Genomic DNA, 13,306 nt, shown 5'->3' on the forward strand with positions numbered 1-13,306 from the left:
TTTTTGCAATCACAGTTAAACGAAGTTGTAGAAAAATGGAACAATACAAACAAATCTTTACTTTACTTGAGCCCATTTCATTCATTCAGCAGTGTGTGTGTGTGTGTGTGTGGCAGGTGCTGCACATTAGGCTTAACGACGCAGTTCATGCTGCCTTAATGGAACTCAGGTTGGATTTTTGACATGACAACACATTAATGCCGCGTGTAGGAATCCTGCTGCTGAAGGTGGCTTTCTTCTCTTGTTAGATAATTGTGTGTTTTTTTTCTTTTTTACATTTCAATCTATGTTTAGGAGCAACCAAAGGGCAGTCAACGAAAAAAGATCAAACTAAAGGAACAAAAAAACACATTAAAACGTGGACTTAAATTGAAGTTTGAGCTGCCAGAAGATTTCTAAGAATGAAGTTAAAAAATGGAAACACACTTTTAGGCACCTTCCAAATTGTTGGGATATATATAAGATTTTTGCTAAATATAAAAAATGTTTGCAGTTTACACGTTTCCTGTATCACCTTCACTTCAAGATCTAATTTCACACAGTTTCATGAGCTCTTTAAGCAGGAACAGCGACAAACTATTGCACTCACTTACACCAAACAACATTGTTTTAGTCAAAAAAATGTAGTCAAAAGAGAATAATTAGGAATTCACCATTTGCATTACCTGCATCTTCTGGATCTTCGTCATAATCTTCATCATCACCAGACGACGGAGAATCTAAAAGGAAAAGACAAACAGAGTAGAATTAAAATACGCAGCACGAATCTTATTTTGCATCTGCACTTATTCATCTGGACAGCTTCATTGAATAGAAAGTCTTTACTCTTTGGGCTTGTTGAACTATGTCAACCATCAGATAACACAGAAACACATCTGGAAGGCTCGACAAGCTATTCTGTGCGCGATAAGCTGCAGCTAAAGAGGGAAAACAAAGCGGGAATTCTGTGCATGCTGAATGCCCGGTGGAGCTTAAATGGCGTGTGTTCACAAACACAGCACGATTAGGCGTATGCACACACAGACACGCACGCCCACGCACGTGCACGAACGCAAACCAGAACTGCTCATTGAGGAACTCATGAATGAGCCTCCAGTTCTCTGCAGCGCGGCGGCTCGTTCAGATATTACAACCACAACGTCTCCACGGACGTCGCAAATGAGGGGGTCATTAGGAGCGCTGCGACACACACACACACACACACACATAAGCAACAACAATGCTCTTTATCTGTGCAGCACACGCTAACTCTTGCTAGCAGTTAGCGTGTCAGATGACATCTAGCTATTCTCCAGCCACGTATACTGATTAGATCCGCTGCGCCGCACATTTTCACGCCGGTGTTGTAATTATTTTCGATGTGACCTTGACTTTTTCTGGTTCAGCTCCACAGGTCTGGCTAATGAGAGCCAGCTGTTAGCTCAGCAGCTAAAACGGCTCCGGAAACTCCTGACGAGCAGCTTTTTTCCGCAGAAAGAAGCTCGACTGGAAAGAGCTCCATCCTTGTACAAACTTAAAATATATCTGCTCTTTCAACCAACTACTGTGAGTTACTGAGACGAGTGAAACCAGAAGAAAGCACACTAGAACACTCAGAGTCTACAGTCTTGCTAGAGAGAGGCCGCACTTGCGCTAAACATTAGCATCAGCATGCAACATTTGCTAATTAGCACAAAAAACAAAGTACAGCTGAGGCAGGTGGGAATGTTAGTAGATTTGCAGGTATTTGGTCATAAACCAAAGTATTAGTGAGCGTCGCTGTCGAGATATTTCAGTCACACATCAGCATCCTTCGAGCCACATCGCTAATAGGCTAAAATAAAATCTGATTTCAGATGCTGCAACGCAACAAAAGTATAAAGACCTGATTTAGGCAAGATTATAAGTGAAAACTTGGGTTTTACCTGTTTGTTAACACAAGTAAAAACTTTATTGATAAATATGAAGACACCATTAAACTGGAGTCCATAAGTCAAGCAGGAGTTTTGAACCAATACCAGATTTAGCAAATTAGCTTAACCAAACTTTTTAAGACATGAAAACAAAGACGAATACATAAAATTTCACCTTGAATCAGCACATTTGATCATTTTTACTTCGGACAGCAACGAGAAATAGTTAGCAAAACAGGTGATTGAAATGAAGCAGCTAAAGAAATGAAATGACTATTTCCAATAATGAACCTTCAAGCTCAAGAAGTTCAACATGCACTTTTGTTGCAGCTTGTGAGGAAGCAATTCAGCTTTTATTTCTATATATCCTGTTGCTCAACTTTAGAGGATCAAAAGGTGAATTTGTTGAGTAAAATAGGAAAACAAGACTGAACTTGAAACATGAGCCTCTGAACTATCTTCATATCCTGTTTGCTTTTGCTAAAAATGATCTATAAGCAGATAAATACAACATATTTCAGTTCTTTTTTAGCGCTTGCAGTCAATTCTGTGATAGCTCTGAACAAAAGTTGCTCATTTTCACACATTTCATATGGAAATGAACTTCTTTCGTCGTCACATTGCAGCGTCTTGCTTCCAACATGTGTACCAGGTGTGTGTACAGTACGAGCTGGCTGCTCGCCGCCGCCTGGACGCCATCCAGGTGCTAAATCTGATACCGCTCCTAAATATCTGACACCTTACTCAAATATTTGAGGGAAAACACAATAGCCCATGTGTGTTTTAGATGGAGCTGAGGCTCAGTGTTTGGAGTAGAGGGCGGAGAACGGGCCGTGCGGCGGGAGAACAGGATATTGCCGCCACATTCTGTAAAAAGTCTGACTTGACAAGTAATTTAAACATGTACTGAGTGTTAAAATGATATGAAATGTCTGACAATGGGCTGCCATGAATTCGCTTCCTGTGTGGGTTTTTCCTCCTGAAACATGCTGAGCTGGAAGCGAATGCAGTTATTTCACCTCGACGGGAGATTTTAGAGGCGAGCGCGACTTGGAAAGATGGATGTTTTCTTCCTCTTAAACGGGGTTGTGTGTGTTTGCATGTGTCCTCCTGCAGTCTGGACATGATTTGCGGGTCCAGGAGGAGAAGCTGTCCACCTCTGATCAGTCCTGGAAAAGGCCATTTTCTCCCCGGCTTGCAGCCAAACACGTGTGTATGTGTGTGTGTGTGTGTGTGTGAGGAGGAGGGGGTTGAGTCGAGGGGGAGCGAACTCTCTCATTTCTTGCCACCCCATCTGTTTTCAATGATGAAATGTTTCGAGCTAATTGCTTTCTAATTAGTTGTCAATAACAGGCTCAGCTGGTGTCCATGAGTTTTACGGGAAAAAGCCGCCAGACTTTTAAGCTACTGCTCGCTCCCCTCCGACCTCCCCCACCCACACTCCCCCTCCTCACCTCCTCACCTCCTCCCCTCCTGTATTCCTATTAGAGCTCTGTCTGCATCACACTTGTTTAAGGCTTTACTCATCCCCTCATACGATAATGAATTTCACCTTTGACTGTGCATCAGGAGGGGGGTGGATCTGTGTGAAACTTGGCTGGGTGTTAGCCGGCGAGTGTGTGTGTGTGTGCGGCCAACCAGGAGCTGGAGCAGAAAATGATCCTGAGCTAAGTTTTCACTGTTTTTCTATGAGCTGCGACGAGAAGCTGTCACTTATTCTCAAAACCAGAGCAGGCTGTTTCCACTGGAGCTGGAGTGACTCTAGTATCTTAAGAAACAGCATGTTGTTGGTTTAAATATCTCAGATTTAAGCGCTCGCAAACACACTTCTGCCTTAATATTTGTGTATGTGATGAAAAATGATCACCTGTAAGCACCGTGACAGGTTTTACTGGTGTTGCAGTTGAGTCATGCAACACGCAACAAAGCATTCAGCTTAAGAGCCTTCAGAATGACCTTTTCTGATTTATGGCGAACTCAACAGTTCACTGGTGCAGACCTGTACTCCTGCACAGGAAGCAGTTTTCATCGGACCAGGCAGGAGGAACTCATTTAAGGCAGTGATTCTGAACTTCACTGGCTCGTTGTGGCCCCTTAAATTGAGTCAGTATTCAGACGTGAAGCCTGTTTTCCTCACAGATTGTGAGGAAAACAGGCTTTTTGAAGGAATTTGAAGGATTTTTGGTTGGCTGAAGAGGTAAAAGTAGCCAGAATTTCATTGGAATAAAGCCAATAAATAACCTCATGTTCACTTATTGGTTTTACATGCAACCAATTGTCAATTCTTCTCCTTGGATGCCAGTTCTGCAGGTAAAAATCCCCCTCCTGCTGCTCTCACCTGTCACCCGGATGGTGTAGTTGCTGAGCAGCTTCTTGCTGTGGGCGAGCCGGCATGAGTAGACGCCCGAGTCCTCGTACGACACGTTGATGATGCGCAACATCCTCTGGCCCAGCCGCGTCCGGTTGCCAGGCACCAGCCCGGCGCCGTCTTTGAACCAGACGACGGGCTCCGAGTGGTCTTCCATGTCACATGAGATTTCCAGGGTCTCCCCCATGACCAGAACATCCTCCAGGAAAGCTGTCTCGCTGGACACAGAGTCTGCACACAGAAAGATGACACAGTGGCTTATGAGAAAGAGCTGTACTAAACATATTCAGAGCTTGAGGACATCATGATGACATTTATAGACTAAATTAGCAGCACAGAGCTAAAACCGGGCAGGTCTTCTACCTGTAAGATCTGAATCAGGTGTATATTGTAGAATTCTAATAGTTAGGGGTTGAAGCGTTGTCTCAGCATAAGAAGAGACCTGGAAGTAAGAAAGTTTATTTTATTCCAGCATAAGACGGAGACAGATCTGGGCAGCGCGGAAGTGAACCTCCGCCTCCTCTCCACCCGTCCCTGTCAAACACCAGCTCATTTACTCCAGGAGCTCCGTGTGCCAGCTCGGTCAGAGCCGGGGAAAAATCAACATGTTTACGAGCTTCGCTAAGGATGCCGGCCTCGGCTGGAGGTGGACAAATAAACAGCGGGCGCCCTTGTATGTGTCCTCTCATCCTGCAGTGGAGGCGTCTTCTCATCCAGACCTCATCATCGCCGTCAGGGAGACACAAAAAAGACGACCTCATGGGCGCTCTGGAAGCCATTCAAGGGAACGCCATGAAGTACGCGAACACAGGGACACTTATGAGCGCACAGACGCATACATTAGGCCGTCCAGACGTCCTGGAAAGTTCTGGACAGTTGTCCCAAATCCCCAATCCTGTCCTGTTTGCCCTGAAAATTAGACTAAACCTGAGTTTTGCTTAGTTCTTGCCTAATTTATTGTTAAATACTGATGTTTTTTTGATGTTGCCCACAGATGAGCATGATGCCAGCTCTCCACTGGCTGCAGAGAGGCCTTTTTACATTTAAAAGCCTCGAGTCGGCATGAATTATGGCTGCTGTTGTGTTTTTTTTGTGACGGACTGCAGATGTGATGGACACTGCACTGATGACATGAATAAAATAAAATGAGTTTTATGTCACGGATGATGATTTCCACACTGCTGCACGCAGCTCTGCCGTTTCCCAAAGACAAACAGTTGCCTACGTGAGCAAAACTGAGTTCTGGCTTTCATGTGTTGTTTGAAACTTAATGTAACGGAGGCCCCGGATGTCGTGGTCATGTGACCACGAGTTTCTCTCGCATGCATCCTCTCACGTGTGCAGGCGCGTAGCACAAAAAAAAAACGCTGTGAGAGTACACAACACACACTTGTTTGCACACTCAAATGCACCCCCACCCACACCCACCCATGGGAAAGACTGAACGAGGTGTGTTAAGAACGTGATTTATGACGGCAAACACGCCCACTGTTGACCCGCTGAAAGGGCAGCCGCCTCGCAGACGAGCGGCGAGGGTGAACAGGCAGCCCTGAACTGAGATTAGGAAATTGGAGTTGAGAGGCAAGGCTGAAATCAGGAGCGGCCCAGACGAGACAACCTTCACGGGGAATACATAATGGACGCTCTAAATTATAGATGGGCTGTTTCAGCGCGAGGCGGGCTGCCGGTGCGGACGGACGCCAGCCAAAGAAGCGAACGCACCCTCACAGACAGACGAAGGTGCTGTTGATGTGGTGGAACCAGCAGGTAGCGCTGCCAGAGTTCCTGTACGTCAGAACATCGTCAGTCCAGAAGTCGTAGTGAAATGCTCTGAGTGACAGTGATAACAACACAAAGATGCTCCTGTGTTAACGGATGCAGATCTCTGTGAGTTCAGCACATCTGCAGGTTCAGTGGCTGAGAAGTGAAGGCGCACACCACATATAACCACACTGTCCCACTTCAGTGCCAGCTGGAGACCTTTGTCTCAGTGTCCCTTCATGTCTTTACAATCCATTAAAGATGAGATCTGCTGTCAGAAAGTCACTGTGTCACTGAGCTGAAAGACATTTTTAGATGTTCTTTACTTAAAGTCTCCCTCCACCCTCTGTCTAATGTGTGTCTGACGTGGGTTTTGCGGAAAAAGGATAATCATTAAACTTTTCTCCTTCATCCACATTAAAAATCCCAGAATGTATGAATATGCAAATATTTTCCCAGGACCAGGATTGGCTGGTGATGTCACCAATCATCCTCTAGGCCCGCCTCTTGAAATCAGCTTTTCAATCAGCAGCCTTCTAGTGTCAGCAGACGAGGGGGGGCCTTTAAAAGCCCAACCAAAGTATGCAAAGATGTGTGAATTTACAAGTCAAAAGACGCCTTTTTAGGTTATATATGATTGTACAGTATTTATGTGTGTGCTGACACGTTGGTTATATGTAGCTTATAAGCTTATATGTGTAAACAATCACCAAATCAGAGTTTATTTTATCTTCAATGTAAAACCTGAACATGCAAGATGACGAGTAACGACAGATATCAGATAAATAGTCGTGTACATCTTCGTTTTTTCCTGTACTTTAGGAAAAGAAAGTCTTTAAAATACTTGAGAGCAGCTCAGATTTGTACTCAGGTGCAGTACCTGAGGACGTGTGAGCGGTGAAACACACACACGAGTGTTTTCCTGCCTGTTTCATCTCAGCCTGCGACGCTTCAGACGCTCTTAAAGATTTTCTTCTGTGTGCTCCAGGTCTTAAATGAACTGAACAGATTTGTTTTCTCTGTTTTATTACACCCATTAAAACCACTGGAGATGTTATGTGCTGAATGTGGCTCTGCTGCCTTTGACAACAATATTTACAGCGCTTTTTTTTTTCTTCCGCGAAGCAAAAAGGCCCATTGAGGAGAAGAAGAAAAACACAGAGGCGACGGCGCACAGAGCATAAATTCAAGTCCTGCATGAATGGCTCGCTACCTTCGTGCATTACTTACGACCTCTGCGAAAGAAAAGGAGAAAATCACTCTTAGAATATCTTCAGGTCTTAAACGTGAGGAATTGGGCTTTATGGAGTAGATATAATAATCTCCAGAGACTCGTAGCTCACTCGGGTTTTATGGAGGCCGGCCGAGCACTTGAGCGCAGCCTCCTCTGGCAGCTCTAAATGAGCAGCAGCGGCACGGCGGACAGACCAGAACTGTTTCTTTGTATTAGGCGACACATTTCCTGCTTAAAGTTTTAGTTCCCTGAAATTACACAAATATGTTTATTCACTTTACACTTCACGGTGTCTGACCATGCAGATAGCTTCTGTTTAATGTGCTGAGCTTCTGAAATGTGGCTTATTTTTTAGTAACTTGGGTGAATTGACTCTTTAAATAACCCTCATTGATTCGAGTGAGAATTACGTCATTGGCAAAGTGCAATATTTGGCAGAAAATTAGCCTTTTTGCATGATTCTGTTACTCGTCTCTACTTTTATGCAGCCGTTTAAAGCGTACTGTGGCCTCTTTGGGGGAAATATGGATTAGACATTACAGCTTATTTAATTAGGGTTTGTTAATAGTCTGTGATCCTGTTGTAAAAGGAACACTTCGGCTTTGATCCTGGGAAAATAGATAGGAGGAACATTCATGCACCGCTCGGATGTTTACGCTGCCGGAGGCTAAACAAATGCAATTTACCGAAAGAACAAAACAAAGATGCATCCCTCATGCATTAAAAAACTCTGTTTCTCAGGTGTCACACAAAAGAGCAAAGCCTCCTTTCTGTGGTCACCGTCAATGACAAAATATCTGCTCCTGCATCAGATCCTGCACTCTGAAATGCAGATTTGAACGTGTAAAAAAAAAAAGCTGCTTTGAATAAAAGTGGATTTGGTTTGAAAGGCTTTCAGGACAGATCCACCGGCCGCAGAGCTTTAGCCTGGACTGTAGCTGCCTTGTTGTACCTTTCAAGCGAGCGTCCCGTCACACTGACAGGAGACGGCTCTTTGAAATGTGGTCATGTGAGTGCGTCGCAGGGAAACACGCAAAGAGCCGAATTCCTCATTAGTAAGTGAGCACTTTAAATTCCTGAGGAGAAGCTCCCAGCTGCTGTGCGTCCAGCTGCGGAGGATGTGTTACCGAGCAGCTCCGAGGTGGCAACATGTGGAACTGAATGAATGTGAAGCAGGGCGTTACTCAGTCACCTTCCTCTGCATGTGAGCGAAGGTTAAAAAAATCAAAGCTGCAACGGAGCGGAGGGCTGAAATCTAACTGGGCCAGTTTGTCTCTTGCAGTTCTGAGCATCTGACAGCGAAGCGTAATGAACCGCAGTCCTGGAAAGACCAGAATGGGGTCCATAATTTGACCCCAGGCGGTTTCACAGAAACCTTTAGAAGGAACTCTAGGTCTTTTTCCCTTCGTTTAGACCAAAATCTCTTTGAGGTGGTCCAGGAACTGTCTGGGTTGGAGTTAGCGGGACTGAACTTTGCTAACAGCTTCTGAATGTACACACAGATTTACATTAACCAGGTCATGATGGCGCATTTGAACGCCTCGTCTGATCACCAGTCTCACCTACCATATTAAATATTAGGAACTTTCTTTCAATATTTCTGACTTTCAAGCTGCAGTTGAAGCTCTCCAACTAGTCACACAGCAGCTTTGTATAGATCTTCTGATTTGGTATAAATAAATATGTCCCTGAAAGTGAGTTTAGTTCATATTTGCTAAAAAAAAGGCTCAATATTAATTCAGTTCCTCTGCAGCACTAGAAGTGGTTTCCTAAATGATGCTAGCAAGCTGCCAACAACCAGCGTGTTCCAGCAATGTCCGTTAGCTTTAAATCAGACGTGCAGACATTGAATGAAAACTCTCTGAGACAACGTTCAGACCATCACAGGAGAAAGTCTCGCTGATTGGCGAGGCAGCACAGCGAATGCAGCGCGAATCTGGTGGAGACTGACGCCACACGGAGAAATTCCTGTACGCACGGATTAAAAGCATTAATTCAAAGGCTTTGTCTTTTTAAAGTTCTTTGTTCTCCGCGATGAACCTGTTTGATATAAAAGCACCTCATGAATAAATCAGACCCGAAGTGATTCTGACAAAGCAGATAAATGAAAGCTCAGCTGCAGCATTCTGGTGCCGTCCGGCCTCGTATCAACACCGAGACGTTCCCGCTGCTTCTCGTCCGGTGCGGCATGTGTGAGCTATCGGCTGCCTGGCGTGTGTGTGTGTGTGTGTGTCTCGCCGGAACCTGGAGCCAGCTGGAAGCAATGTGTGATATGTACTCTTTGAGTGTGTGTGTAAACGTGAATGTGGGTTCTGATATGTGTGTGTATCTGTGATTGTAAATGCTGAGCTGTGTGTGTGTGTGTGTGTGTGTGTGTGCAGTACAGGCTGGATGGTCACTCCATAAATCAAGAGGCCCCTGCCCTCCTGGCCTTTCCTACCCTCTCGGCTCAATATCATAACAAATAGCCCTTCAGAATAATATAAAGTCTCTCTTTGAGATACTGCGTCCGTTAACGCGCCGCTCACAGACTCCATCTTTTCTGCGCGTCTGAAGAGGTTTATTTATCCTCCACAAACTCCTCCAGGGGCCGGCGGGCAGGCTGCGGCCCTGGGGATAAAAAGGCCTCTTTATGTGGGAAGCCTTTCCACGCCTGCCTCTCTAACACACACACACACACACACACACACACACACACAAACACACACTGAGGGACTGAGCGAGGGATCCTGGAGGAACAGGAAGGAGTGTAGACCAGACCGCCGGGCTGTCGCCATGGCTGCTGTCGTATCAGGTCACAGGAGGGAACATGACATTTAAATCCAGTTTATCCAACTTTTCACTCTCACATACTGTGTATCTGACAGGAGTTTTACTCCTTCACAGCACTGACTGACCAGCCAGTCTGTGGGCGGTTGATGACGCTGTTATATAAATATAAATCAATGCATTTCCTGTCTTTTTCTCTCACACCAGGTGCACATATGCAAAGCTTTTTTGTTCCGTCCTCCACATGGCTGGGGTGCATTTCAGAATCAGAGCGTTTTACCTGCCTGATTCTGTTGACCTGGTCACTTTCCCTTCATATTTGTGCTTCTATCACGAGTAAGTCAGCTTCATAGTCTTTTTTTGGTCTGTTTTAAATGTGTTTACTGTGGACAGGGTGTTTTATTTTGAAAGTTTTGCAAGACTTCCTGCCTTGCTCGATCTGCTCTGCGCAAATCGACGCACCATCCGTCAAAAACAGCCTCTGTATGTATTTATGTAGCAATTCTTTAAAAGCTGTAAACTGATAAATTTAGTGGAAAGTGAAACCAGAGGTCAAGATAATACACATTTTATTTCCTAATGAGCTCTTATTTTACTTATTTGAATGAAAAATATGAGTCAGATGTGTCACATGATTGATGCAGACTGACAGTTCTCAGCAGCAAAGCTCTGCTAACGTGCCCCGCACACATTTTACCACCCCAGGTCTGAGTGTACAGCAGGTGAAAACAGAACAATCAAGCTTAAATGAGACAACTGTGAATCCAGACCTGGCTCTTAAACAGGCTGTTCGGTGTTTGGCTGTGTGCATGGAGTTTCCTGACGTGCGCCCGCCTTTAAAATTCAGCGAGGAAGGGACTTTCTGAATGTCACATCGGTCAGCAAACAATTAAATCGCGGCGTCACTGTTGGCGGTTTGATGAATTCATTTTCTGCTCTGGAGGAGAGAAACACAGAGTTTCATCTCTGCTGTGCTGAAACACTAAACCTGCAGGTCTTCAATTACACCAGATATCCTGAGAAAAAAAAAAAAAAGTTTAGCCAATTTAGCATCCTTTAAACATCCGACTGACTCTCCAGACTGATGCTTTTTCAGCATGATGTCTTCTTGTTCGACCAGGCTGCTTTGCATAAAGTATCCCTGCAGGTTCAAACAGGCCGGCACGAAGGATCATAAAGAGTAAAAGATTACAAGAGTCTCTTTCTTGAGGGGAGCCGAACAGGTACTGTTATTGAATCTGGTAGAAAAGCAGCAACACATACCTTTTTAAGTCGCATCTGCATTTAAACCGCTTTTCAAAGTGACGGGTTCCAGATGGGGCCGGGGAGACATTCATCTTTATCAGGCCTCCTTTTTTTCCCTCCTCCTCACTACACTGAGCTAATAATACAACAAGACCACGTTCCCAAACATCTGCAGAGCGGCCTGCTCCCAAACCAGTGGCGAACAATTCAGCGATAAATGGCCTTTTTTATTGCAGGTAATTAGTTGTTTGCTTCTGCGGCAGAAAACGGCTGGACTCTCCTTTTCTTCTCGAACAGGCAGAGCAAATGCTTTCCACATTTCTTTGATCACTTAGGGCCGATTGGCGTGCATGAGTGTGTGCACATGGGTTAAGTTATATATATGCATACATGGGAATCAAAATGTGTCTCTGCGCAGCATTTCACAGACAAAGAATTATATACATTTTGACATTAAAGGATAATTCTGGTTTCCCACAACTTGGGCCTTCTTGTCTCAGTTGTTGCAATTGGCTTTGCTAACTTTGAACTATACACACCAAAGTAATTACCGAGCTCTGGAAACAGCAAAATCACGACAAAAGAAGTCCACAACAAACACAGTCAGGTTTAAAAATGAGCTTTTCAATGAGCCTTCAGAGCTCTTCCTGAACAGCTGCGACTGTGGAAAATAGGCTTCAGCGTGATGGTTAATTTTAAAATGTAGCACAAATAGAGACGTGTCATTAATTTGATTAAATAACCATGACTCAATATTCACTTACTAAGTTTCTCCTGATGTTTCAACCACAACAGACAGACAAGAAAAATCCAACTGACTGGTGGGGATCATGAAATATGGCTGACAGGGCTGCTGAATGGACTTTGAGTCACAGAAGAAGAATTTTCATGCTGACCCTTTAATGTCAGTTATGGACAGGCTGGCTAACACTAGCCACTTTAAGCTAGTGGTCATACCAGACCAAGTAGAGCTGGAGCAGAAAAAGCGCTGAGTGTATTGATTTGAACAATAATGTGTTTTATTTGCTTATAACACATTCTCCCTCTTATAAATAATGAAAAAAAAAAAAAAATATTATTGCTGTTTTTCAAGTTGTATATTCTCCCTTTAAGTAAGCTAACAGCTAGCCAGCTAAGTAGCAACATTTCCTGAACCACTTTACTTAAACAGAAAGAGAACAGGCGTGAAATATTAGCAGTGATTTCATAGAAAAACTGTGTGAACACGACTACGGCAAGCAGGGCTGTCAAAAGACTTGCTGGGGCCCGTGGACAAGAGACCATCATAGTTAAGGGTTATTCAGGGGCCCCTATGGTCCTGAGCCCCCCCCCTCCCCCGTCAACAGGGGACAAAGTTCAACCAGGACAGTCGGGGTAATAATGTTTTCAATAATGTCTCATTTTGAATTTGAGAACAGGCAGACAGACAGAAAGACCGACAGGCAGACAGACAGACAGGCAGGCAGACAAGCAGAAAGGCAGGCAGACAGACACACAGGCAGACAGACAGACAGGCAGACACGCAGACAGACAGGCTGACAGACAGAAAGACCGACAGGCAGACAGACAGAAAGACCGACAGGCAGACAGACAGAAAGACAGACAGGCTGACAGACAGAAAGACCGACAGGCAGACAGACAGACAGGCAGACAGACAGACAGGCAGACAGGCTGCTTCGGAGCGCGGTGTCCTCCACAGCAGCCCGTCTGCTCGCTGTGTCCCGCCAACAGATTCTTTTACTTCTGCTTCCTATGCTGAAAAACTGGACCGGCTGCCAACCGTTTGGCACACTCAGCACCCCCTCAGACAAGCCAGCATCACATGACCTTCAAACAGGATCTGTGGAGCCCCCCCCCAACCACCACCACCACCACCGACCATCACCCCCCTCCTCCATAAAGAGCACATTTCTCTTCCTCCATTTCACAGCTATGCCAGTTGTAAATCCTGCTCATCCTGGAAAAGCTCCCTCTTCTTTTTTGCCCCCCCCCCCTTTTTTTTCTTTTTTTTGCAATGTGCAGTGAAAACCCCCCCTA

At 44.9% G+C, this 13,306-nt stretch overlaps 1 protein-coding gene across 7 annotated transcripts in view; it reads right to left on the reverse strand.

Moving 5' to 3' along the window:
• fgfr3 (fibroblast growth factor receptor 3) overlaps positions 1–13,306 on the reverse strand; it is a 71,923-nt gene that overhangs the window by 40,052 nt on the left and 18,565 nt on the right. For 5 of the 7 annotated variants that reach the window (XM_041954326.1, XM_041954323.1, XM_041954322.1 and 2 more), the window contains exons 3-4: positions 4,231–4,491; positions 654–719 (exon numbers count right to left, since the gene is read on the reverse strand). In XM_041954326.1, the coding sequence (XP_041810260.1) occupies positions 654–719; positions 4,231–4,491 (327 nt within the window). The remainder of the gene's footprint in view (positions 1–653; positions 720–4,230; positions 4,492–13,306) is intronic. The other 2 variants (XM_041954324.1, XM_041954325.1) reach the window with 1 other exon arrangement.

The sequence above is a fragment of the Chelmon rostratus genome, chromosome 15, assembly GCF_017976325.1.
Source record: "Chelmon rostratus isolate fCheRos1 chromosome 15, fCheRos1.pri, whole genome shotgun sequence".
Lineage (NCBI taxonomy): Eukaryota > Metazoa > Chordata > Actinopteri > Chaetodontiformes > Chaetodontidae > Chelmon > Chelmon rostratus.